Source organism: Patagioenas fasciata, chromosome 1 (assembly GCF_037038585.1).
Source record: "Patagioenas fasciata isolate bPatFas1 chromosome 1, bPatFas1.hap1, whole genome shotgun sequence".
Lineage (NCBI taxonomy): Eukaryota > Metazoa > Chordata > Aves > Columbiformes > Columbidae > Patagioenas > Patagioenas fasciata.
This window is the reverse complement of record NC_092520.1, coordinates 65,031,657-65,059,644: the sequence shown is the minus strand read 5'-3', so window position 1 is coordinate 65,059,644 and position 27,988 is coordinate 65,031,657. Positions and strand designations below refer to the sequence as shown.

The window sequence follows — 27,988 nt, the reverse complement described above, 5'->3', positions numbered from 1 at the left end:
GAGCGTTCTGCCTACAGGTGTGAGGCAGCGAGGAAGGGGGGCATGGATGGGGCAAAGCTTGACTGACATCCAGACTGATCAGTAAGAGTATTCCATGTCATTAGTGTCATGTTTCATATGTAAGGAGAATCGGAATCTTCTGGTCTCTCTCTGTCTCCTCCTCTCCTCTCCTCTCCTCTCCTCTCCTCTCCTCTCCTCTCCTCTCCTCTCCTCTCCTCTCCTCTCCTCTCCTCTCCTCTCCTCTCCTCTCCTCTCCTCTCCTCTCCCCTCTCCCCTCTCCCCTCTCCCCTCTCCCCTCTTCCTCTCTGTCAGAGCTGGGACAGAGACCTGTTCAGGGCAGTTTTGTTCCGGGCTTTCTTTAGTTCGTCCTTTTGCCATCCTGCTGTTTTGCAGAGTCCTCTGGGCCTTTCTGCCTTTTTTCCTCTCTTCTCTCTCCAGGATCACCTGTTCGGTACCAGGTGCTGCTGCCTGGGACTGGCTGCTCAGTGTGGATGGAGTTTGCGAGGAATTCCATTGAGTATCTTTTATTTTATATTTCTATTTTGTATGTATTGTTATTAGTAGTAGTAGTACATTAGTGTTGTTATTTTATTAAACTGTGTTTATCTCAGTCCAGGTTTCTCCCTTCCCTTTTGATTCTCTCCCCTATTTGGGGAGGATGGGGGCAGTGAGCGAGTGGCTATTGTGGTTACATTGCTAGCTCAGGTTAAATCGCTACAGGGTGCCGCTTCAGTGGAGAGCCTGTGGGCAGCACTCCCTCACATACTGGGCTCCTGGCTCTCCCAGTGCTGCCTCGCTGCTCTCATCTCTCCCACGCTTGTCATGGCAGCTGCTACATGGCTGCAGAAATGCTCAAGTCCTGGTGGTGGTGGCCGGTGCCTTCTGCTGTCCCCCTCAGATGTGGGAGGAATAGATGCCAGCACCTGCTGAATAATAGAGGTTGTTCCTCAAGTGGGGCAGCCAAGACGCTGGGCAGCGGGGGCTCCTGGGGATGCAGCTGAAGTGCTCTCTCCACATCCAAATCCCAGTGTCCTGCATTGTCTTTCCATGTGAACAGGGAAGCCAAAGGCCAGGCTCTCTGCTTCCCTGTGCAGAAGGCTGCATTCACAAGAAAGTAAAAATAAGTGAACAAAGGGGCTGCAGGGGTCCCAGTCAGTGGGGGCACAGCAGCTTGACCTGACGGACATGGATGTTTCAACCTGGACAGTTTTTAGAGTCGAGGTTTGACATCCAGTCTCTGGTAACTAAAAGAGATGGAAAATAAGAAGCCCCAGATGGAAAATTACTTCTAAATAAACTGTGCTTAGTTAATTATCTATGATGCTATTGAGAGGTACTCATAGCCTAGGCACTCGGGCAGAGGCGGGGCAGTAGCCTGAAAGCCACCATTGGGAAAAAGATATCAGGCTCGAGTTCGTGAGCACATGCCAACTTGCTGCTTTTTTGGGTCCTGTGGGTCCCTCTCACAGGCCAGACCCCTCCTCCAGCCTCCCCTGGACCTCAGCACAGTGGCAAACGCTTGCTTTTGAGCAGCCCCCCATCTGGTAAAGGTCTCAGCCCTGTCCAGCTCTACTGCAGGAGAACTTCCCTGGCAAGTCTCCTCCTTCTCAGAGCAATCCGGGCTCTGTCACCGAGGGGGAAGCCAGCCCCTTGCTCATACAACCTGATGCAGCCAAGACAAAATCCCATCTCTGCAGTCAGGATAAACTTGGCAAACAAGATAAACTTTTGGTGGAGCTAAAACCAAATTATTCTCTTAATAGCAGTTTTATTTAAGGTTGAAGTAATTTTAGTTGGCAGCTCATGTACATTGCTTGATATTAAAATTCTTCTCAAGCGTATTTTTATCTACTTCTGAAGAATCTCAAGTAGCATAATACCTTGCTTAATTTCTCCAGAGCAGCAGAAGAAAAAATAGCAGAAGATAACATCTCAAAATCATAGTCAAAATCTTTTTGCTTTTATTCTATTTGATGCTTAATATCTGGGAAATACAATAAATAATATTTCAGTTTAGAACAGTTAGATGTTATGCTTAATAATAAAACGTTCAAAGAGGATGTAAAAATAAATTAATATCTTACTATTTAACTTCAATGACACAGCAGGTCTGTTTCAGACAACTGAGAAATTTTCAGCCGTGAGAGACAAATGAACATGTTCTGCCCCTCTGTAAACACGCAGCTATCATTGAAACCAGTGGAGGATATACATATACACACACATATATATATGGGCCCATATCAGAGAGCAGAATTTTGCCTAGAACTTACAAAATGGTAGTTGACATTCATGTGTGCTTTTTTAACAAACAGAATTGCAGAACGTTCATGTATCATACATTTTCCGAATGCTGCAACTGCAACTTATATGAAACATTAGCATATAAAAAGTCATCACTGTACAACCACTTTTTTTTTTAAGTCAGTGTCAAAAACATAAAAACCAGCTTATTAAAACCAGATATATTGTTTAAGTGCTGAGGTTTGTGTTAGCTTTTTCCTGTTTTAAGCACAAGAACCTATTAAAACATAAAAGGCAAAAGTGGTTCAGAAAACGACAAACTCTATCAACACCACACTTGTAGCTTTACGAACACTTATCCAATGCTATAGCTAACTGCAAACCCACGTAAACACCATGAGGTACAGATACCAACAGCCATTTCTCACAGCTGTGCAAAGCATGGGCCTCCTGCAAACACCGCTGGCTCCAGAGCTGCCTCCCAGGGCTGGTCCCACGGATCCCACTGCGACCCCCAGCAGGACGGGGTCCTGTGACCCTCATGTCGCGCACCAAACACATTTAAAGTGCCTCAGATTTCCAACTGATGCAAATCTACATTTCAGTGCTTTAGACTTGAAGAGATGAAATAGCTTCCGGAAAGTCTTATATAAATACTCCTTTAAAACTATTAGAGGTTTTCTATTTCAAGGTAAAAGTAATAAAATATTGAACTGCTTTTAAATTAGGCAAATAGTGTTTGCTCTGCTTTTTGTAATAAAGCAACTATTTATTCCTTTTCTCTAGGATACGTGTGTCCAGTCACTTCCCTTTATTTTACAGAAAGTAAGAGGCAGAGCTATTGTAATTTTGTTGGTGCAATCACCTGTGGAGCTTTGAAACAGCCCTAAGGAATTTTTTATGATGACACTGAATCTTAAGTTCATCCCACTTCACAAGTCTTTCCTCCAGTTTGTTTTACTCTGCTTCTTCGCTCTTCTCAGAACCACCTCCAGCTGAATTATCCGCCTCATACTTTTTATCAAGAGCATCTTCAAAGGATTTCCCGCAGCAATCATACGTTTTACTTGTAGATCCCGTGTAGGTTCGAATGCGAGCTCCTGGCTGGTACAACTGCATCGCTGGGCGATCCTAGAAGGAAGGAGATGTGGTTAACACTCTGAGAAACCCGTGTGGGACACATACGTGGGATTTTAAAGTGAAGAATGTTTGTGAAGAAAATAGATTTTCTGTTAAATCACTTTATATTTCATAAGACCCAAGGAAAAAAATGGAGTGTAATTAAAACTATTTAATATCTGACTTGTTTATAATGCTATTCTTGGGAGCCAAGTATTTGAATTTATTTGAATAAATAAACCTGAAAAATTAAAGATCCTGTGATACATTTGATGTAAACGATACTGCAGACAATTATCAAACACAGTATTACAGGTAAAACTCTGAAAAGTGTTGCTAACGTTGCTACCTTTATTAACATCAACTGGGAAGAACAGCCTGGGCACTTGCAACTCAGCAGATAAATGACAAATTATCCTCAAGTGAACTTTACCAATTGTTACGTGTGCAGTGCTGCTTCAAATCATCAATCACCGCCACAATTTAAACATGGAATGCACACTTTAATTACAAATATAAAAATAAAATTGCAGAGTTATTGCAATATCACGACTTCCATACTGAGTATCAGAGCAGAGGAATTCGCCTACTTGAACACGCACAGGCTTTGTGAGTGACCCCATCATATACGTGCCGATTCCATCACTGGAAAATGGGAGAAGGAGCCAGTTTACAAGGAAAAGACACCTCAAACTTGCAGCTGGTGATGTTCCATAGCTCTTGAGAGCACTTTCTTAAAATTTTGATAATAAAACATGCAGCTTAGAAACTTTGCTTAAGAAATCTTTTCCTACTAAGAGTATTTTACTCTCACAAAAAGCAGTTTTTAATGTTACGAAGCAACCCATTCACCAAAACCAGAGCTTTTTGATCAAGGTTTCTGTTGAGTGTAGCAAACAAAATTAAACAGCCTATTTTAAGACAGTGGCAGAGCACTGATATTGTCCTACATCAAACTATATTAACTTCCATCTCTCTTTGTAATTTGAAGTAATTCTAGTCTTTAATCTTACTTTCTTTCTTGTTCCAAATATGACTTCTTTTTTCTTTCTTTTTTGCTTATCTTTGATTGTCTTTTTTGCTTCACTTCATTCTCCATCTCCAAACCAGACATCAAGATTCACTACTGGGCCATACAACTAAATCATTCTAGTTAGTGCTTTGTAGTGTGGTAGGAAATGCATAATATACATCTTTACATCACAAACAGCTGCAAACATGTAGATCCTCTGACAAGCAGCACCCATTGGAAAGTTTATGATAAAGGGTCCAAATGATTTTTTCGTGTCACAGACTCTGTACCTTGCAGTGTGCATGAACACTTGTATGACTGTTACACTGGAAATTTCTTGTTTTCCAATTAATTATTACAAACTTCACAAAGAAGCTCAATCTCTGCCTAAAGACTTGTGCTGGTGCTAACTCTATAGGTCAACTGGAAAACTCAGCCCCTAACTTTTATCTGTGTGCTAAATACTCTAAGGAAAAAAGTCACCTCGTTGCAAAAAACTTTACTGATATTGCTTATTTTGTTCAGGTAACAAACCTAGAACTGTGGACTAATCCAGAGACTCGGTGAACTATGAGAAGTGCAATGGCAAAAATAAAAAGGAGATGGCTTCTTAAGGCTGAACAAAATGCCTCTGAGACTGACCATCCAATTCCAAGGTTGCAGATTATTTTGTGAGATTACAAGAGCAGCACGGCAAGCGTGAGGAAAAAGGTTATTCCCATATTCCTGTTTCTGAACTAGCTGTTTTTCTGACTGTCCTACAGCTTGAGCTGCTTATGTATGTGGAAAGTGGACGATGTGTCTGTACAGATAAATCTCAGCCACGCTGCTGCCCAGGTGACAAAAAGTGGGGCACACCAGGCGCTCTGTGTTTGCACAAGGTGACTTACTTGACACGCAGAGTGAGCCCACCTGGACCTGCTCTGTGCACACTCCACACAGACTCACTCTACACGTGACCAATTTACTCCTCGGCAGCTGCAGCCCGCATCACAGATCGGTTGCTTGGCTGGAAATGAAAGTTTCACATGCAGAATAAATTTCTACACAAAACAGTGTTTCAGTCTTCTTCTGTGGAAAATCTAGGACCGGAAAGGAGAGAGAACGAGGATGACAAGGAGAGCCACCTTCTGAAAAAAGACTGTGACACACCCATGAAATCAGACAGTCTGAGAAAAATGATGCCCATGTCTCTGGGAGACAAAAAGGGACAGTTCTGCTACACAGTCTGCTCCAGGCCCCGTCTGCACCTGCTCTTTCCCTGACAACGACCACGAGGATAATTTGTCCAAACTAAACAAGAGCCTTTTCGTACTGCTGGGTATACAGTACTGAAGACTTTGCACATTCACACCCCCTGTATACAATGGTATCTGAACTAGCTATTTATTTAAGCCCCTATAATTCCTCTACTGAGCAATGCCTGGCCAGTCCATAATATAATTACTTTATGAGCTGGTCAATGGAAGTACATTTTTATAAGTCTAGCATGCCATAGTTTTTAAATTTCATTTTAATAAGCTCATAAAACACAAGGCTTCCAAGAACAGCATTCTAAAAATGCTAGGGTTGAAAGGAAGAGAGAAAGTCTTCTATATATTGTGAATATGAATGAGTAGAGACCTGTGATCTTATTTTAACTGCTGTTGTCCTCTGATAACCATAGAAAGAAGACTGGGTTTTACTGAAAATGAAACAAAGAATTGTTTTTTTTGAAAAAGCATCTTTATGCTGAGTTTGCAAAAGTAAAATCTGTGATCTTGAAGCATATTTAACTAATGAAAGATTATCCTAAATGAATAAAAGAACCTTATTTCTTATGCGCTCCTTTTTGGATGCCATGTCATCACACTTGTCCTCTTTACCCAGTTTGTCTACTGCCTCCACAGTGAAGCTGTAGTTGTAGTTCCCTTTCTTTCCTCTGTCTTGGTTGCATCCTTTCCCCCACTTCAGCTCTTCTTCATTCCTTCTCACAAACTTGTCAAACTCATAGTGAGCTCTATGCTTTCTGCCATCATCCAGTCGGTACCTTTGTCTTTCAGGTTCTTTTTCTCGAAATCTTCTCTCCATATCTCTTTGCTCTTTGTCACTATCATTTTGTGACCTACAAGTATGTATAAAAAGAAAGAAAATGCAAGCAATTAATAGTAAAAAGACAAACCAACACACAAACAACAAACTGTTGAAGTACAATATAAAGCCTTCCTTTGACTTCAACAATATTTAGATCAGTTGTATAGCAAGGCTGGTTTTTCCTCATTAAAACTGGTTGCGTGCAATTTTGCTGAATGTCTCACCCATATACGTCTGGCCCTTGACTATGCATTCAGTTCAAAATACCAGACAGAGCTTTGCAAGCAAAATCTGCCTTCTGTGCAGCTGTTGTGGAAAGCTCATTCTTCAGCTTTTCTCCCTCTTTGCAATCCCATAAATAGTTCCCCAATACTCTTCACATAAATACATGCTGCATGGTTATGTCTTGTGGCCTGTTCTCGAGGTGACTTACGTACATGAGAATTCCTCAGAATGGGAACATGCAAGGCCCAAAGGAATTGTGCAGGTATCACGTATCAATTTGGTTTATAACTCTATTTAACAAAACATATTCACTGACGTTGCAACTTCTGGAGGGCACTTGTGAAAATGAACACTATACTCCAGGCTTGTGTTTATTATGTCTCCAAGTAATCTAGCCTACCTTTGCATTTTTTATTTGGGTGAAAGACCATTACCTTACCATAACACAATACTTAATTTCTGCTATGCTGCAATCGGTTCATATAATAAATATTATTAGTTTGCAACATTTTGCTGCCTGTCTGATGCAATTCACTTCATTTGTTCCTGTTCAGCAACTGGGTCGTTTTCTCACAAAGCAAAACTGCAAATAATGAAGAAAGATTAGAGAATAGATTGAACTTCAAAAGAAGCAAATACCAGCAGTTTCTTTTTATATATTTCATATGTATAAATGCTTAAAATTGAAACAGTAAAGTTCCTTTTGACAGTCTGCTCACATTTTGGGAACCAGCAGACAGAATCAAGAGAGGATGGAGATTTTCTAATGGCGTAGCGATCAAATAGTGATATGCTTCTCTTTTAGAATGGTTTAATATGAATAAATGTGTATCTTCCTAAATCGCCTGTTTTAAAAAAGAACAGAACTGTGAAAAACATCAGCCTCTGCCATAAACATGGGCATTGGTGTGGCTGCCAAGACAGCGGCCCCATTTCAGGAAGAGCTGGAGGTCAGCAACAAAACCTGAATGACAGCATTTCACACGACACTGCTTGTGTCAGCACAACACGTCCACCAAAGGGAAGCAACATCCCAGTTGGCACAGACACCTGCATCACCATTACAGAGATACTGTACCTGTAGCACAGATGCATATATATAAAATACTGTCAGTTCTCAAGGGTTTGTTTCAGGTTTAATATGCTATTCTAGACACTAATTCCAAGTCCTAGCAAGGCTTTGGAACATGATCTTCCAAAAAGCCAGAAAGACACACCTAGATCTATTGGTATCTGTCTCTTTCCCTGCCAGTTCCTGTGGGTGAGGAAGGAATGAACGTGCCTGAAGGTCAGCGGGTGACGGGGACACAAACTCCAGTTCAAGAGTGGTTCAAGTAGCTTCCTAAAATTCAGTCATGGTGAACAGGCAAGCAAGAGTGGAAATGGTGGGATAGTCAATAACATAATTACAAAGTGCAAGTAGAAGACAAAGTTATGCAGCCAGCAAAAATAAAGCAGAAATGAATGGAAGGATGGGGAATGGAAGCACATTTCCGTTTGGTATAGTTTCAAATCCATATGGGACCATGTAGGCTCATGCACTTACTGAGGTTTTCATTTGTGGTAGAAAGCTATTGCTAGTAAGCCTTAAAACACGGTTTCCAACAGGTAATTCAGTCTCCTGTATGTCAAGTTGGAAGCTACAGTTTATTACTGATTTTTCAGCCAGTGACATAGTTAAACCTCTAATTTTCAATCCAGCTGAAATAGCTCATAGCTTGCTACCTAATCACCCCCACTACTAATAATGATGAAATGAGCACTTAGAAAGACAAGGTAACACTTACTGTACCTGCACAGCCAAAAGGATTCTGGTTTACACCTGGAAAATCTACATTAATGCCTTATTAAACTTGCAAGATCAATACTAAAAACGTTACGTGGCACCAGCGAAAAGTTTAATACATAAAAAGCCTTATTAGCAAACAACTGATTTGCCCCTCCAAGTGCTTCTACTGACATTTTTCCGTGTTTTCTCTGTTGAACATCAAAAAATGGGGTGTTCAATGTTTTCAATTGCCATCAGAGAAAAGGAAATGCAAGTTTTCAGCATCTTTCAGGACATACTTAACATACTGAAAGAGTGAGCCTATGTTTGACGTCCTTAGTGAGAAACAAAAAAGATCAATAATGCATGTAGGATATTACTGGTGAACCACTTCTCCAATTAGCAAATTTAGTGGTTTTATTTTCCAGAGTTCACTGTTTCTTTCTTTTTCTATCTGCCATTATGAGAAAATTTGCAACAGCTGCATATTTTTCATAAAAATCAAGAACCTACATGGACAAAGGTAAAATTTAAACTACACAGGAGGGTATCCTGCAAGGCTCCTAGAGCACAATCCCAAACTTCCTCTAGTACTTTGCATATAATACCTTACATAAATCATTCAAATGCTCGAGTTTCTCCATGTGTACAAGTTGCACATATACCTGACATCTCAGTTTCAGGTCTTCCATTTTGCAAAGCACTTTCGAGAGCTTGGCTGAAAAATGCTACTGAAGAACAAAGTATTATTTACCTCAGCAGCATATCATTGTTAGGTATGTATCTTACATATCTTACAGTGAATCCTGCTTGCAGTGGGACATACATGCCAAAGAACAAGAGAGTCAGCTGCTGAAAACGTGTGTAAGACATTTCTAGGCTACCGTAGTTATGGAACTGGGCTATACCTCTTGTTCGTACTATTACATATGCAACACAAAAGGCAGTGGAAGACAGAGACCACCTTCTTAAAGTATCTATCACACCTTAACTATTCTGCCATCGTCCCATTTATCAAAGACATTTATCTGTTTATTGCAGCAAAAATTAAGGAAGTGTGACAGAAAAATAAGGTATCCTAGCCCATTTAGTCTTTGACATCAGTAATGGAAGGAGGGCTTTAGCTGAGCTCTTGATGGGGAACAGGTGAAATAACAACGAAACTCTGAATGACTTTTCACGCAGAAATCCTTCCAATCTGGGATTTCAAAAAAATTCACAAATAAAAACCTGCATCCACTAATCCTGACATCAGGTCAGTAAGCTGCTACTAAACACCTTTTGCAAAAAGGACGGTGAGAGATTTGTTCACACACAGAATGAAATCAGTTCCTTGCTGACAAAACGGCCACCAAATTTACAACTTACATCATGTTTAAGCCTTCAAATGAAAAATTTAGGAACTAACTCGAAGCCTTAAAGATAAATCTTACTTACCTTTCCTTAAGTTCTTTTAGTGAACCTTCCAATGATTTAGATTTCATACTGCCAGATCCAGGTGATTTATCCCACTTGTTTTCTTCAATGTCATCTTCTTCACCTTTTTGTTTTTCATTGGCCAGCTCATCTCCTTTTTCAGGCTTCTTGAGAAGCTAAGAAATATTTGTTTATATTATGATGTAAAATTATTCTCATCTATTGCAACAGATGTTATAATAATGTATTAAATACATCAAAAACCTATTAAGATTGAAGGTATTTAAATGTTAGGAATGTATGTTACAAAGCGTAACATTTAAAAAGTTATTTAAGGAGGGCAGTTCACTTCTGCTAAGAAGTGACAGTCATTAATAGGCATTCAACTGCTCACTTTTAAATATGCTGACAGTACTGGAGAAAGCACTCACCTAGTTTTCTTTCCTATGTTTTATATCTAAAGACATTATTATGGTCTATGATTTCTTGGAAATCATATAACAGAGGTCAATGTTACTGCCAATAAAAGAAAAAGCAGAACCTCTAAGACAAAAGGAGCAAGATAACACTTTACTCCATGAAATATTATATATAAAATGTGTTACACGTGTACTACTTGGGACAGACTGGCATATAGGAGTCAGTGCTTAGAATAAATACATCCTGACAGAAATATAGGCTAAGGAAAAAATTATGATGTTAGCAGAAAAGGTCGCATTGCATTTTCACCTTGGACATTAAGATTCCCAAGAAGTCTGTTCCTTTCACCACAAATACGCTGCACAGGGCTTGAGCAGTGTCTAGCATTTCAGGAATTATCATTATAGAAGGCCTAACTGCCTCAAATGCTTTCTCTAATATTTCAAGAATAAGCAAGACATTTCACCAGTCTTTTCATTCCACCGTTTTTTCTGAAATAAGCACAAGTTATTCTTCACTAATATTTAAAACTTCCATAATGTTTCTCTCTGGTAATGCTATCCTTTTCTTTCAGACACAGAACTAGCTTTCAAGGTCAGATTGCCACAGATATGTCATAAATCCTCCAGGTCTTCTGGACAACTGATTTTGGGCAACACATTTTAAAAAACAAGTCTCTTTTTTTCTGAAGTTCTAGAATGTTTTTCTTGATGCCCAAATACAAAAAATCTGCAATTTGGCTTCAGAACTTACTTTTTTTTAATACATCCATGTATTAAACAACTGTTCTCCAGGAAGAAAAGGAAAAGGCAAGAAGTACATGGCTTGGTGGCTTCTCCCCACAAGATCTGGAGTGAGTCTGTGCGCTGATGTGTTAAGCGACAGACTCTCATACCAACTTTCCTCTTCAAAATAGCCTATAATACCTTTCCAATATCATTAAATGTAGTTCAGATGAATAGTTTTTACCTACGTCATCTTAAATACACCTCCCTAACTAAAGGCACTAAAAGCACATGCATTCAGAATGTCAGAAGGCAGCATAGCCTGAAATTAGCAACACTTTATTATAACTCCATTAAAGTGTACTATTAAAATAAATCAGTTGTGAGCATAACACAACGAACTTTCCGCACACGACTAGATGAAGATTTACACAATAGAAAGTGCTAAAGCCGTATCTGCAACAATCTTCCAACATGTTAGCACAGAACGATTTGGTTCTGTCAGATTAAGTCACCACAGAATGTGGCAGTGTCCTACAGAGATGTCTGAGTTACCAGTCATAACTGCATCAGCACATCATCATACCTAAGGTAACTAGACCCACCTTTCAAGTCAAAGCCCTACATCACCTCCCCTGCCAGTCAAAACCAGTTTGGTATCTCCACACTGCACCCCAGTACACTGCGTTGATAGTGTGAGACAGCGAAGGAACTTCTGAATAACTACAACAGAGGAATAGGTTTTGCCCATTAAAGTACCTTGATTCTTATTTCTTTTTCAGAAATCTTCTTTTGCTTCTCCACTTCTTTTCTTTTACGTCTTTCTTCTTCTCTGCGCTTCCTTTTCTCTTCCTCCCGCAGACGTTTCTTCTCCAATTCTCTCCGCCTTCGTTCTTCTCTCTTCTCTTCTCGTATTCTCTGAAGAGTTCAAAATGATTAATTGTAAATTGTCCAACGGAAAACCACGTGAAACATAAATGTTGAACTTCAGGCAAAAGTCTGAACGTACCTGCTTTTCTAATTTTCTATTTTTAATATATTCCAAAAGGGGTGTTGTTCTTCTAGCTAAAACACAAAAAATTTGTGATATAGTGTTCAACTCCTAAAATATGTACTCATTTCTTTACTTCAGTACTAACCCCTTGTTTTCTAGCTTTATATGCAAGGGAGATAAATAATTAATAAACCTATTTGTTTTATATCTTTTTGAAGGCATTCCCATCATTCTGTTTTAGAAACACTTTGTTGCTTTTTAGCTGTTAGGGTCAGAAGCAACAGAGGTATGTTGCACGACTGTTTAATGTTTAATTAAAAACCATTATTTTTTCAGTTCAGAGAATGCTCATCAAATGGCTATTCACCAAAAAGGAAGGAAGCGTGTTCAGAATCTACTCCTACATTTCAATTTTGTACACCAAAATTAGCTATATAGTTCTTCATATACAGACCACATTACTGTAATCTCACATAGCATTTTTCAATCCCAGATTTCAAAGTACATCATGAAGGAAATATTTTCGTTCTCTTATAACATTTCCATTTAACTACCATTCAGCATTCACCTCTCCACAGGAAAACAGGATTAATAAGAGATAAGTGGTTTGTTCCAGGTTACAGATTCAACAAAACTCTGGTTTCCCAAATAAAGTGCCTCATCTACTGGCTCACAGCCATTCTTACGTTACAGAGTTGTCTCCACACTGAAATCCAGTCTAAGCCACCTCCCTGAACCATCTCCAAATTCTACACAAACTTGGAGATCATGATCAAATTCTGTATCATGTACAGCATTCATGACTGTCAGTACCTAATTAAAACCTCGTGTACCTATAGCTGCGAGTAGTTAAATTATGTCAGCCTTAGATGTCCCAGGATAGAGTTATAGAAAATATTTACTACCAGAAATAATTTAAAATTATTTACAGGACTCTTCATCAAACCAGAAGAAAATTGCACTGTTGGAATGCATGACAGGATTTAGAAGAAATAAAATAAATAAAAAATTCCTTAAATTTAAAATGGTATATCCAAAATCAAACACAGTTCATATCCCAAAGACAGCTGAATGGTTTTGACTTGAAAATCTAAATATCCTGCTAGAAACCCATTTGTTAATGATAAAATCTTGTTACACGGTTATGAATAGGAAGGCTTGATAAGGTTCAATGTTTATTTTTAGCAACAACCAAAAAAGATCGTTGATTTGAAACCTTCCCTCTCTCCCTAGATTTTCCATGCTGCCCACCACCCTCCTCTTTTTCCCCTCAGCCCTTACGTTTTGACAAATTTTACGTCCCCAGCACCCTCCCTGCCAGTCCGTTGGATTTGTAGCTTTGACTCTCTTTCCTGCTCCCCGAAGCTCCCCCATCTGAGCAATGTCTGTCTCTGGGCACTTTTACAAGCTGAAAGTGGCCACAAATTGTAACTGGAGGGTCTGAGGATAAGCTGCATGGGGAGTCCAGAGCTTGACCCTAGTCATGAGTCAGCCTGTGGTGCAAGAGGTTTAATCAGAAATTATAACCTGAAGTTCAAGGAAGAGAGGCAATGTGATGAGTACTATGGAAAGAAGAAGGCAATAAAGAATGTTTGTCAAACTTGAATCTTATTCATCTTATTTATGGGCCTTACTGCAAGTTAAAATCGAAGAGGTTTTTTTTTAAAACGTTTAAGAAATTTTAAAAGAAAATCAATTACAAAATGAAGACTGTACCTTTAATACTTTATCTTGCTCTCTACAAATAAGCCAGAAGAATGAGCTTACCTTCATCTTGTTACAGAGAAAATCTGTTTTATATCTCTCTGTCACACTGAAACTGATGAGCTAACACATCTGACGTGATGCATAAAACATGCTGGTTTGCGGTAACACTAGCTGGAGAAATGCTGAGAAGGTGAGGCCCAATTCTGCCAACAAAGTCCTGGGCACATCTTTCATTTACTTCAGCAGGAGTAACACCTTTGAAACTGGACATGTAACTAAACCCTTACATGATTTTGCTACACACATGCTATCTAATGAATTGTTCTCATTTTTATATTGATAGCAATGGTCACAGTTTTGAATAGCAGAAAAAAAAAAAAGGCAACTAATTTGACTTCCTGTGATTTAACAGAAACGAAACATTAAAACTCCTAATGGAAAGCTGCCTTCAGCCAACGTGGTTATTCTGAAACCTACCACTCTCAAGACTGATCATTGTCATAGTGAGAAAATGTTAAAGTTAATAAATATTTCTTGAAATTGTAAACTTTCTTAGAAAATTCTGAGTGCATTCAGTCTGCTGTCAAATACTAGGGAAGATCTGGGGTAAATAAAAATTGCTGGGGAACTTCCTTATCTATAAAAGCAATAAACAAGTTTTACTGGTGACAGAATACTCTATATGTCCATACTTCTCACATTAATTAATGCTATTCTCGAAATTCTTGTCACAGGCAGGGACAGACACACAGCATTCATCGAGAGGTGGCTCTTTTAGACTGTAAAGAAATAATAGCAAGGTTCATTTTTTTTTCCCTACTCAATTGTCACATCTAGGGAAAGAGGAAATGTTCTGCATGTTGTCACTTGGAGATGCAGCGTATGAATACTCCATGTAATCCTGAAAACTGCAGAGTGGTATTGAAGGTCTCAATGTTGGTCTGACTAAAGATTCCTCCAGAGACTGTGAAAGTCGTGCTGCACGCACACAACCAAGTGCTGTCTTATTTTCAAAGCTTTTGCAGAATCTTCACCGTGAGAACAAACAGAAATAATTTCATGTTTCACAATAAAAACAGCTAACATCAGGGACCAAATGTTAAATATTCAGCTATTTTCTCTTTAAAAAATAAATCTGGCAGCTTTTAATACATCTGTAAGTATTCAGAAGTATAAGGACCTATTTCTGAAGCCACTGTGCATGCAAAACTTCCAGTGAAGTCAAGTGATCCCATGCATAGAGACTTAAAACAAAAGGTGGGATGTTTCCTGCCACTATTTGGCTGGATAACAAAAATTTCACAGCAATCATCTCAATCTGTGTTAGGCTGAACAGGTCAGCTCTTGCAGGTAGTATGATAAAGATATAAAAAGATATTCAATATTCTCAATAAGAAGAAAAAACAAGAAAACAGACCAATGAGTTCCCTTGTTTTGGCCTCAATCTCTCCCAAAAGAATCTCAGGATTGGCACAGATTTTCTCTTCATCAGCACAATAACTCTCTAAAAATTTCCTATATTCTGGATCTGTGAAGAAAAATTTTTGAATTGTTAATACTTTGCAATGCACTACAGAATTGGCATTTATTTTCCACTGTGACACCAAGAAAATACATTTACCATCTTCAATGCTCCCAGCTTTGGTATCTTTTTTCTTCAGCTTCTTTTTCGAAATCTTCTGGAATGGTGCAAATTCAACCACTGCAGGATACTCCAAACCTTAAAAGAGATCAATGCTTAATTTTCTGAGGGAGGAAAAATATTCTTTATGTTCAGGTAAGACTTTCAAAACTCCTGAAACTTTCGTTGGGCGGTCTTACTTGAAATCAAAGGTGAATGTTTCTACAATCCCAACCTAAACTTCTAATGAAAAACTACATGTAGTAGTATTTTAGAATCGAAACAGAATACATTCATATTTTAATTTTATATATATATATGTAAACATTAAATATTTGTGGACATACACTGTCAAAACAAAGATGACTACTGTTGCACAATAAAATTCTTGCATTATCATTTATAATTTCCTCTTAATTCTTCACAGATATTCATTGATAAGAAAAAATTATCTAAAATCTCAGCCTGACAAGTAAGTACTACTGGGAAATGAATCGGAAACAAATTGCTTCTGTAAAGTTTTGTTGCCAGAATAAATATGCTGGGTACCATGCAATCAAAAACCATACCACCTTCTGTCAGACTCAAAATTTTAAAACTCAGCATGTACAATTGTGAAATTTCTTTGTTTGTTGTGTTTGGTTTGGTTTGTTTTTTTCCCGTTTATGATGCACTACACAACTCCTTGCCTGTATTTCTGGCATGGGTACTTTGTTTTGAACTCTGCCTTAAGTACTTGATTCTTCTTTGGACTGGAGTCAGAACTGAGTGTAGCTTTTGAATTTCACCTGGTTTCCACTTGCAGCAGGTTCAACATTACACTTTGCTCAAGTCCATTGAAAACATGGCTTAAATCTGATAGAATATTTGTTAACCTTACTGCATCTGGTCATGCTTGTTTGAATTTTAGTCTTGTAAATGCAATGCCACCACAATCCTCACCAGAGGGCACCTTTGATCAAAGTTTGCGCTCTTTATTTGCACAATCATGCCAACCAAACTGGTCAGCTGTGTCCAAGCTCTGTTTTGTAATGTACAGAATACTCCGGTTTCAGTCCAGCTAACACTGAAGAATGTGCTTAATTTAGACAAACCAAACTCTTGGCAGAATTATGAATAATAGTGTATTTCTAGTTTTTCATCTAAAACAATCCAGCTTTTTCTGAGAAGATGGAAAGAAAAAATTTGCACATTAGGAAATTCTGGCATCTGTTGGTTAGGAGCTACCCTGCCTACTACTTTACAACAGAACTTGAAATATGGGAATCACACACTGCGAGGAGTGTATTGCTCTCCATCTCTTGGAAAATCCATCTAAATCTAAGTTAGAAGCCTATAACAGAATGGACAATGTTCAAAGAAACCCACAAATTTAAGTCTGTTTTATACAACCTGTGCATTCTCTTACAGAAGGTGTTAAGTGAAGGAGACAAGGAATTGCTGAAGGGGTAGTACCATTTTGTGGCTATGGCAGTATCGTGCTACTGTAGGAGACCTGGATTTATCCACATCTACGTTATACAGTTTTTGTAACCAGGGAAAAATTTTGTAGGCTGAACATTTTAAAGATGACCAGTAATTTTATCACTCTTTTTCATGCAATTCAACTCAAGATGTCTGCAAATGCTCTAAAAAGTCAAGCCATACGGGTCTCAAATTGGACAAGCAAAATGATGCAGATAAGTTTTCGTCTTGCCTTTTCAAAATGGTAGTGGCACAACGTTATCTCCCAGAAACCCGCTAAAGATGTAACAATTCATGCTTGCAATGTGTTCAGTTACTGTTGTGATGAATTGTGAAGCATGCCTGACAATTAATAGGATCTTCATAGTGTATTGCTTAAGGTACAAGAATGTACATAAAGCATGCATACCACACAGAGAAGCAAGAGTGCATGGACAAACACAATTTGTACTTCATTACCTTTTAAATGCTAGATTTTAATATATTTTTATGTAGTTAATTGTAGACTGAGGAAAAAAACCCCTGGTATAATTAGGAAAAATGAAATGAATTCATGTTTTAAAATGGTATATGTATATATACACATTTAATATCTTACAAATAGTCCAACCTTTATTATCAATGAAGACATAGCCATCAAAGCGATCTCTAAAAAGAAGGATGTCCTCAGGATTTCTAAAGTTAATGTATGCTCTTGAGTAGAGATGAGGATAAAGGCTGCAACAAGAAACAATTTTATTTTCTGTTATTTACTCTTCTGTTTAGGACTCAAAAGTAATAAAACTAGAAGGATCATGCTGCAACTCTCATCTTTTTTTGGGAAATTACTACCTTAAACATGCATAGTGAAGTCTTTACACATACATGTCTAATCTTATTTATGACAAAAAGTAACTGAAAAACTGAATTCCTGGATATAACTGGGAAAACTACTCTGAAGTGAGACAAGTAGTTTGTTTTTTCTCCCTAAATTGCAGAACATACACTTCCATCTTGCAGTATCAAAGCTTTAAGCCCAGCATTTCATTATTTAAGATATATGAATAACAGCAGCTCTTTTGGGGACCTTCTTGGGTGTTCAAAGTCTGCTGCTGCTTCAGTAAAAGCCTCTCAGTTAACTGGTGGTTGCCACTGTAATTAAAGAGATTTCCACCTTTAAGAAAGGTTAAATAGCTCGATAATTGGAAAGATAATATGCTGAACAATGTACAAATAGTTCATTTAACATACATGTGTATGAATATATATGCAACGTCTAATTGTGAAGAACAATAAGTGAAAATATTATACAAAGCGCTTCTACCAAAAGAATAAACAGGGACTTACCTAAAATAATTCTGATTCTTCAAGAATTTATTGGCATAGATCCCACTGCAGGGGTAAATTTTTAACATGCCTGATAAAAACACGGGGGTTGGAACACCACCAACCGCCATGAAACTGAGGTAATTTAATGAATTACCACCCATCAGCTAAGTTGTTGTGAGTCACGGCATGTACATGCTTTAAACCCCTGCAACTGTATTATAAAACAGTTTGGCTTGAACTGCCTTCAGTGATGGCTGTGTATTACACCAGATTTTGGAGTATATCTGGACACAAGCCCATGACTTTAAAATACCAATGTTTATAATAGTATTGCCACACATGCCCTGTCTTCAGACAAACTCACCACCAGCAGCAGGAGACACTAAACACACAGTTGGAAAGTATTTCAATCCCATAGCTATCTCAGAATCAGATTTCACAGTAAGCGAGAAAGAGCAAAAATATGGGTTGGATCACAGGATCCACACGTGGCAGCTCAAAGCAACACAGTTACAACAACCTAATTTTTTTTTTTTGCAAATGTGCATCCATATGGATTCCACTTTGGGTGTTAGAAGGTGACGATAAGAGCAGCGATGTCAATAACTAACCAACGATTTTGTAAACGCACCAAACTCGTGGTTGATATTGTAGCCAGGAGAAATGTTTAACAAAAAACTAAAGGGTTTTTTCATTGTGATGTTTTGCAAATACCAGCTATGGAGTGTTTCTGCAGCACACAGAGGATAAGCCTTCTAATTCTAAGGAAGAGCTATTTCATCCATATATACTCACTATAATTTGATATTCTAGGATGTGAATACCATTTAGTAAACCGTAAGCAGGTAACCACAAAAGTGCCTGCTAGGGCAGGGTGAGGGCTATGCTGCTGACATGAAGCAGTGCTGGAAGACGCTACAGGCACGGTGTGCTCCCTTGTCCACCACAGCCTGCACAGGTTCCACACATCTATGGACCACTGGTAAGTAACATCTAGCCCAGGGGTGTCAAACTCATTTTCAGCAGGGGCCACATCAGTCTCACAGTTGCCTTCAAAGGGCCGAATGTAATTTTAGGACTGTGTAAATGTAACTATTCCTGCTGATGTGGCCCCTGCTGAAAATGAGTTTGACACCCCTGATCTAGAGCTTGACCAAATGTGCATGGTGGCACATGGCTGTGTTTTGTTCTGGGGTTCTGCAAACCCTGTAGACTCCTCTGCCATCAGATTTGCAAACCTCCTCCTGTCTACACATGCAACACAAGGTATCTTGAGGGTGGCTGTGGAGTTACCACTAAGATGCAGATGTAACAAGCCAGCTTCCTTTTCATCAGTTTAAAAAAAGGAAGAAAAAAAAAGATGAAATGTAACATTTTCCATAAAGTATACTTAAAGGAGGAGATTTTATTGTGGTAAACTACAGCTGTGCTGGAAGAAAAGTCCCTGTGCTGCCTAATGGCTGGAACATTAAAAAGGATTCTTATGTTTCATGGTCTTTGATGTTTAAATTAAATGAGGCCTGATATTAGAGGTTGATATGATTATATACTTGAAGTGCTGAAGATTCAGAAGACAAAACCAGAAATCTTGAGGAATCATTATTTTTCAGCCCAGTAGTATTATCTGAGACTGAGAAACTGAGTTTCAGTTCCCAGTCTAAACAACTATTTCAGTGTTTGTAAAATACTAAAACTTTCCATAGATCAAAGACTGGGACTCAGACAAGTGTCCTAGCCACTGCATTATTGTGGCACTTCTGTGTCTCAGTGCACACACAGCAAACAGCTTAATCATAAAATTGATTTTGTTTTGTTTTCCTGCAGTAACTTAGAACCTTATGGTTGGACACATAACGATGGTGAAACGGAACGGAAAATACAAAGACTTCTTTCGTGTTTTCTTTAGCTTGTACATCGATGCTATCTATTTCATCTGCTTTGGCAACGCAATCTTTTCCTGATACACAGCATAATATTTTTCTAACATTTTCAGCTTAGGCTTATCACAATATCTTTCAAAACAGAGAAACATTTGATATGGTTCTTAAGCCTTTATGAGTAAGAAAAAGTCCAAAATGTATAAACAGGATTCTGGAAAACAGATTTAGAATTCACCTTGCAAATAAGGGATCCAATGTTGTTGCTATACATTATTATCATACTTAAGAATTTCATTCACATCAGCAGAAACATACAAAAATATAAAAGCATGCTTGTGGCATGGCAGGATATGGATGTGCACAGCAGCACAATAAAATAGGACTATCTGTCCATTTTTGTTGGTGTGTATCAGGGTAGAAGGTTGTAGAAACATGGCTATGACAACTCGTAGTAATTAAAGGTTCCTTCTTTGATTAAGCCACTTCTACAGAGTTGGTTCTCATATGAGAAATATCTGAGCAAGTTAAATGTCAAGAGTCCTTAGTGTATAAAAGCCTTATTGCCAAGTGTTTCCAACCCTGTCTTACGTTTTTTACCCAGCAAAGTGTGCAGTGTGCCTAAAAAGTAAAATGCATAAAGTTCACTTATTAAGTGGGAAGCTAACTAAATGTAGCAAATCAGAAATACTTAGCACTGGCCTGCATATGAAATGCTGTCTCTCACTCTGGATTTCAGACACCCAAGTTCCACCTGCAGCTCCCACATCTCCACCAAGCCTGGATTCTCTCTTCACCTCTCCACTGAAAACCCACCAGCATGACGGTACAGCAAAGAATGCACAGGGCTTTGCAGGGGCTCTGTGCCTAATAACCTCTACTAGGAAGAATCAGTCCTGCTCTACTCTTGTAGACTCTGACTATGCACATTTCTTCAGTACAACACGCATTTTCTTTGTTTTCTGCTCTGCGTTTAAGGGTGTTCAACCTTTAAGGTTACACATTTTTTCTATAATACTTAGGTCTATCATCTCTTTTCACCCACACTTTTATAGTAATATTAATAACAAACACATTCTAATAGTTTACTTCCACAAAGTATCTTTTAAGACAATTGCATAAAAAGACAGGTAAACAGGAAAACAATTTAAAAGTTATCTACAACATAAATAGCAAAATGTAAACTATAAAAACAACCATCACATCTAGTAAAACTATTTATCAACTTAGTGATTGTGTGTGTGTTTATCTATATATAAAAATATATACTTACATGTATATATAGATCTCTAAATATAAATTTTGGAGTGTTAAATAAACTCTTCCATCCATTCATATATTACATAATTTCTGATCAAACAGGTAAATCATCATCTACATTGCCAAGTCAAGGTAAAATCCACTTGCCTTCATCCTTGTCTTTCACTTCCTGTGGTCATTCACATAGTGGATGGAACTGGTGTAACTTTAACTTAGCCTTCCCTTTTTGCAGATACAAATGAGCACAACTTGCCCAGCCACAGAGAAGCAGAAAGATTATGCAGCTGTGATGACAGACCGTCACTCATTCCAACCAGAACACCGTAGAGGTGGTTTTGTTGCAGCTCTAAAAATGCTGCCACTTCAGAGCTGCGGTTCCTGGGTGCACACAGCCATCCCACAGCATCAATGCTACTTCCCTACAGTAATCCTGAGCAAAAGGTTGGGAAGCAGTTACGAAGGGCAAAGGCAGAGTGCTGTTTGCAAGAAGCTTAATCACTGTCTGTGACACATGACATCGCATCAAATATTTCACTGGCTTTCATGTAAGTAAAGCTTCTCTTCAGATCTCCTTACTTCTGTAACCTCGCGTCACTACTGACAATTTCCAATGTCCAGGGCCAGTCTGAGGGACAACCAAAATCCTGCAGGGCCAGAGCTCAATCACTTGACTCAAGGCTTAGAAGACTCAGAAACATTTACATGCAGACAAAAATGAATATCTGGAAAAAAGGCAGATAATATATGGAGTCGGAGAACAAGACAGACTGTCAGGAAGGCAGTCTTTATTATTAGCGATAGATAGTGTGTCTATAGAACAGACATCCCTGGAGTCACAGAAACAGTGTTTTGTTTGTATTTTAATGTTAACGTGCAATAGAGAATATATTAACCAGTGAATCAGATTAATCTGAAAAAATTAATGAAACACAACTCCACAGTCACTTTCTGAAATGATTTTACTGAAATGGATATAGCACTGAAAAAGTGCTATATATTATGACATTACATAATCAAATGGAATTTTAAAGTTTTATAGCTTGCCTATAGTAATAAGACACTATAGACACAAGACACCTGAAAATAACCTTTAGACTGCAAAAACAGTGAAAGTGAAGTTGGCAATGTCTATCTTGCAAAAGCATATAGGTAGGACTGCAACTGTCTGTTTTGTCCTCTAGCATGAAATGGCCTTGAAAATAAAAATGTACAAACAGCTATAGTTAGACCTCTTCTGTCCTCTCTCCAACAGCAACTGATAGAGGATGCTTAGAGAAAATATGTTAAAAAGGAGAAACTACACGCTGACACTTTACCTAGTACATCATTTCAGCTACTTGCAGCCTAGGGACTTCATAATACAAAGATTGTGTCCTTTTGTTTAATAGGTTTTCATACAGAACTATTTGTCTAAATAAGTATTTGTCTAACTGCTCTTGAACCATTTTTAACCTCCACCATTTCTGGCATCAATTTCTGACAAGTTCTACCGTTTAATTGTGTCGTGTGAAAAAACGAAGTCTGTGCACTACACAGTTGAAGAAATCTGAATGACCTCTTAGAAACCTGTTATCTAGGGTTACACACGGTGGGGTTAAACTGAGATGTTACAGCTCTTCAGGCACATTTATCTGCTTCTGCATGGATATGTACTTCCCTTTCCAGCAAACAGATCCTCCTCACTGAGTAGCTTCTCCAAATCATTCTCCTGTTAGGTAACATGAAATTTGCTTTTAATCTTCCCATGCTTTTATTATGATTGAATTCTCTGGATTGCTTGCCATTATGCAAATAGTACAAGACCTACAAAAAGCTGATCAGTGAAAAACAGTGGGCACTGTAGAAAGAGCATGCCCATCTTGCCCTGCAGCTCTTCCTGTTGGCTGGAACGGTGTGAAGACATGTCCACAGAGATTTCTGGAATTTTGTGAACTGTGCATAACTTGAAGGATTACTGCAACAATGCATTATATTCAGAAAACAGTTCTCTGCTGGATAAGAGGAGACTAAGACTCACTGTATTAATCTCATCTCTAACTTAAAAATTTTGGAAAGTTTCTGTATATTTTAGAGTGTATGAACATATCAAGAGCTAAACGATAAACAGATATACACTGGGTATGTGTCAGCATTCAAACAAAGGGGGCAAAGGGGGCAAGGTGATCCTGGGCCAGTCAAAGAACAAATGATCACTCAAGCCAATACTTTGCAGAACTGTAACTAAAGGCACACCTAAGCTGTGAAGTTTGCTGAAAGAGTTGCAGGCATAGAAACCAGGTGAAGAAAAACCCATTCTGAAAAAATACATCTTTTGTATAAAAGCATAATTTTGAAGAAGCAAGATGAAGCAAAATAAAGTCAATACGAAACAGTTCATGCTGAGAAATTCACACTTACATGAAAAAACCTTTTTCTAGAGAATTTAAAGTTGTAAAGGCAGAAGAGAACATGAATCCAAAACTCAAGAGGAAAATAATATTGTTCTCCCAGATAATTGTTTTATTACAAAAGTCATACATCGGACTCAAGGAAACTGATAATCCAAGTAACACATTTCAGAGATCTCATTGTTCAAAAAATGTTTTAAAATGCATATTCTTCACTTGCTGCACCGTGAAGTCTAGTAGCAAAACAATATAAGAAACAGCTTTATTTTCTTCATATTTTGTTATTTTTAATCAGGAATATCTGCTCTTCACGACAAACACGTTTTTAAAGTGCTTTAAGCATGTCCTCATCTCTTTACCAGAATGAGTTGCTGTGTCATGCACACCATCTAATAAATTCTTTATATATATAAACATATGTTCTGTCTCTAGCTCTATGAGAGTACATGATGAATAACACAGCATGAGAAAACCCACGACATCTTTCATCAGTAACCTGACAGGGATGCAATTAAATGAGTGTACAGCAAGATTTCTGAGTACTGCATAATTCATCATAAAGAAGTAAAGAGAAAACCAAAACTTTATATGTACAATTGTTATCAGTGCATTCTCTAAGATGGTTGATAAATTCTTATCCTAACAATTGTTCCAGAAAATTAAAATTTTAATTTTTTAACTGTTTCCTGGCATCTGTGCAACCAAACACATTGATGCCAGAGACACTCTTCTTCAGAGAATTTTTGGTTTTCCTTTGATATTTTTCCCTCATCAAACGAACAGCTGGGACAGAGGTCTCAAAGAGATCCACTTCAAAATATGGACGATCAAGTTCAGAAGAGAAATATCAGTAACTACAAAGACTTTCCATCAGACTAAATACTCCTCTTACCTAACTTCACATTGATTGTGGTTCTAACAGAAAAGCTGAAGCATCTACTATTTTGTTGCTGCACATACATGTAACTACCTAGGTCAAGCAACTGCCATAGTTTTGCCAAATCAACATTTGTTTCTTTCTGACTGTGGAACTGATTGAGAGAATCTGTATAGTCAGAGTTAACCATCTAATTAATAACACAGTGGGAGCAAGAAGTGACAGCATCCTTTCCAATAACATCAGCCCAGGAAGTAGACTGTTTCAAGTGCAATTTGTCACAATCGCCTACAAAGGAAAAGTTATCTGATCTGGGTAAGGTCACCCCTAACTTTAAAAGCTGGACAGCAACAAACATCCAGGATTCCTCTGTAGTTGATGGAAAGAATCTGGTGCCTGTGGAGGGTTATTCATTGCACACTAAGACAGGCTAAGATGGGTAAGATGGATCTGATACTACAGTTTTCAGAACACATGTAGATATAGTGTACAGGGTATTTTGTTTATTTTAGTGGTTAAGTTTATTCTTTTCTGTAAATTGTTTTGTTTGAAAGGGAATTGTATTTTACCACTGTAATGTTGAGTAAATTATATAATATACTAGCAATTACAATTTATTTTAAATCAACCACTATTCTTTTTTAGTTTTGCATGAGACAAAAATGAATAAAACTGGGTTGCTCAAAAAATTGTATGAAATAAATACAAAACCATGTAAGCAAACAGAGAAATTAAGCTCAAATGGCACTCATGAAAAACCTTATGCAGTATTTGCCCTAGGATGACTATTCCTCACAGCCAATAGAACAGTCTCTCGCATTTTAACAATGAAGGTTAAAACAAATATCCGAGTTTTAACAAAAATTATGTCCTATTCATACACAAAAATTTTGTGTTTTAAAATCACCAATGTAAAAGGGCAGAAATGCATACTCTCTGCCTATGTATCCGGTTCTTCACAAATACTTTAAGTAACTAACAAAGAGCAAAACAATATGTGATCTCGTGTGTCCAAAATACCCTAATTAGGTTTTAAACACCTGAAAACCTACACAAATAGCTCATCCTCACCTGGGATCAGCAGTGCAAAACTCAAAATAATCATGGGCAGGTAGAGGATGTAGCTGTTCTTCCAGTTGCTCCTTAGTTAGACAAGGAGGAAGCCGTCGAATAACTACCTGCACATTTAAAAGAAAACAGAGATTTATCTTTGATCTAAATACTGCAAAAAGAGACCAAACAAATTATATTGCTCCTCTTTAAAAGCTCTTCCTCAAATCGGGATCTTTAATTGGAGCATCAGCCTCCTAATGATTTACCTTCTTGGACATACTGAAAGATGGAACAATGTTCCTATCTCAGTTTCTGCTAACATTGTAAAAATTGTAGGATGAAGAGCTTGGAAACCAACGTAGTTTAGCCAAGAGCAAAAGATATAAAAAACTGATCAAAAGGCAGATATTGACTACACAACATTTTTACACTATCTCTTTTTAAAATTATTTAAACCAACGTTAATGTCTTTTACTACAATGGCACCTTAGTGTATTAGGTTTATATGTCCAAGTGCTGGCAGTAGGAGCTGTGGGGCAGCCCCTCTGAGAAGAGGATGGAGCTGCCCCATGTCAGACACTACCAGTTCCAGCCAACTCCAAAGGACCCACCACAGGGCATAGCTGAGCCAAGGGCACCTCGGTGAAAACTTAAGAAGGGACAGAAAAGGCTGCACAACAGTGTGTGAGACAGAGGAGCGAGGGAAAAAAGGTGTGAGAAACAGCCCTACAGCCACCAAGGTGAGAGAAGGAGGGGAGGAGGTGCTCCAGGTGCTGGAGCAGAGACTTCCATGGAGGAGACCACAGAGAAGCAGGCTGTCCTACTATTGGCACAGATATCCACACTGCAGCCCGTGGGGAACCCACACCATTGTAGGTAGAGGTACCCTAGAGGGAGCTGCAGCCTGCACAGAGCCCACACAGGGGCAGATTTATGCTGAAGAACTGTAGCCCACGGAGAAGACGCAGGCTGCAGCAGTTCATGAAGAACAGCAGGACGTGGGAAGGACCACAAGCCAGAGCAGTTCATGAAGGACTGTATCCCATGGCAGGGACCCCATGCGGGAGCAGGGAAGAGCGTGAGGAGGAAGGAGCAGCAGAGAGGAGCTGTTATGTCCCATCTGCAACCACCATTCCCCATCCTCCTGCACTACCTGGGGGCAGGGGAGGTAGAGCCTGGGAAGGAAGGTGGGAGCGCAGGAAGGTGTTTCAGTTTTAATCTCTGCTTCTCACCATTCTACTTTATTTTTTTTTTAATTAGCAATAAATTATTTTTTTCCAAATTGTGTCGGGTTTGCCTGTAAAGACACTTAGTAAGTTATCTCCTTGTCTGTATCTCAATCCATGAGGTTTTTCATCTTATTTTCTCCCCCTGTCCTGCTGAGCAAGGAGTGAGAGAGAGCAGCTGGCTGAGTGTTTTGCAGCCACCTGAAGTCAACCCACCACATTTGGGTAAACTGGCTAATAATAAAGGCCAGGAAACTGTAGGGAAACCTTTGGGATGGAACAACACCAGCACATAAAACAGTAAAATGGTCATCAAGCTCTTCACAGTCTATTTCTATTTCTTGCCAGTATCTGAATTTAACTTAAGTTACAGTGATTTTCAGTGCTTCAGTTTCCCAATTAAGAAAATGGGAATAAATCAAACCTCACAGTACTCTCTATATAAAGTATTATTTGCAAAGTGCTCGAATAAAGCCATAGAGAGTGAAATGCTCTCGTCCTTGCAGGAGCTGCTTTGCCACTGCAACAGCCAATCTTGATTTCTGAAGAATTAAAGGCAAAAAAGAGAGACGGCGAAAAAAACAGCGCTGCTGCTTTTCATCTCAAACACTGAGGTGAATCAACACCCTCTTTCTGCAGATAAAGAAATACCCGTTTAAATACCTCAATCTCCTGACATTAGACCCAGCCTACCGAACAGAGCCCACCTGCGCCGTGCTTCTCCCTCCAAACTTGCCCGGTCCTTTGACATCTCCCACCACAGGGGCCTCTCCCATGCACACACCCCCTCCGCCCCCGCCTCCTCGTCCCCCGTACCCACCCAGTGCGTCCCCCCCGCCCCGTCCCCCGCTCGCGCCCCCTCACTTTGCTCAGAGCCGTTTTTTTCTCATCTCGCTGTTTAACCGGCGTCGGGTGAAGCGGCGGCAGCGGGGACGGGGGGGAAGAAGGCGGCGGTGGCGGGTTTGGCGGAGCCTCCGGGTCGCGGCGGGGCGACTCCCGCCGCAGCGGGGTGTCCATGGGCCACTTCTCGCGGCCGCCGCCCCGCATGAGCCCCGGCCCGGCCTCCCGCTCCGACCGCATGGACCCGCCGCTGCCGCTGCCCGCAGCCAGGCGGAAACCTCGCGAGAACTGGCCGGTGGCCTGGCGGAATCTCGCGAGAGTTGGCGGAGGCGTTGGGGGGAGCGGGCCCCCCCCCCTCCTCATCCCCTCAGC

At 39.2% G+C, this 27,988-nt stretch overlaps 1 protein-coding gene across 6 annotated transcripts; it reads right to left on the bottom strand.

Moving 5' to 3' along the window:
- Positions 1 to 1,938: 1,938 nt before the first annotated feature.
- Positions 1,939 to 27,988, bottom strand: UPF3A (UPF3A regulator of nonsense mediated mRNA decay). Of its 6 annotated transcripts, XR_011738802.1 has the most exons (11): positions 27,641 to 27,889; positions 25,569 to 25,675; positions 17,399 to 17,505; positions 15,325 to 15,423; positions 15,121 to 15,231; positions 12,012 to 12,067; positions 11,762 to 11,920; positions 9,879 to 10,033; positions 6,405 to 6,479; positions 5,266 to 5,457; positions 3,299 to 3,375 (listed from the first exon to the last, which is right to left on the bottom strand). XR_011738802.1 is itself a non-coding variant. In XM_065829582.2 (10 exons), the coding sequence occupies exons 1-10, from the start codon at positions 27,977 to 27,979 to the stop codon at positions 3,202 to 3,204; spliced, it is 1,602 nt and encodes a 533-aa protein (XP_065685654.2). In that variant the 5' UTR covers positions 27,980 to 27,988; the 3' UTR covers positions 1,939 to 3,201. The 6 variants fall into 6 exon arrangements, 5 of the variants coding, with proteins under 5 accessions (XP_065685654.2, XP_065685650.1, XP_065685651.1 ...); XM_065829582.2 differs by lacking the exon at positions 5,266 to 5,457 and having other exon boundaries at positions 1,939 to 3,375; positions 6,185 to 6,479; positions 27,641 to 27,988; XM_065829578.2 differs by lacking the exon at positions 5,266 to 5,457 and having other exon boundaries at positions 1,939 to 3,375; positions 6,241 to 6,479.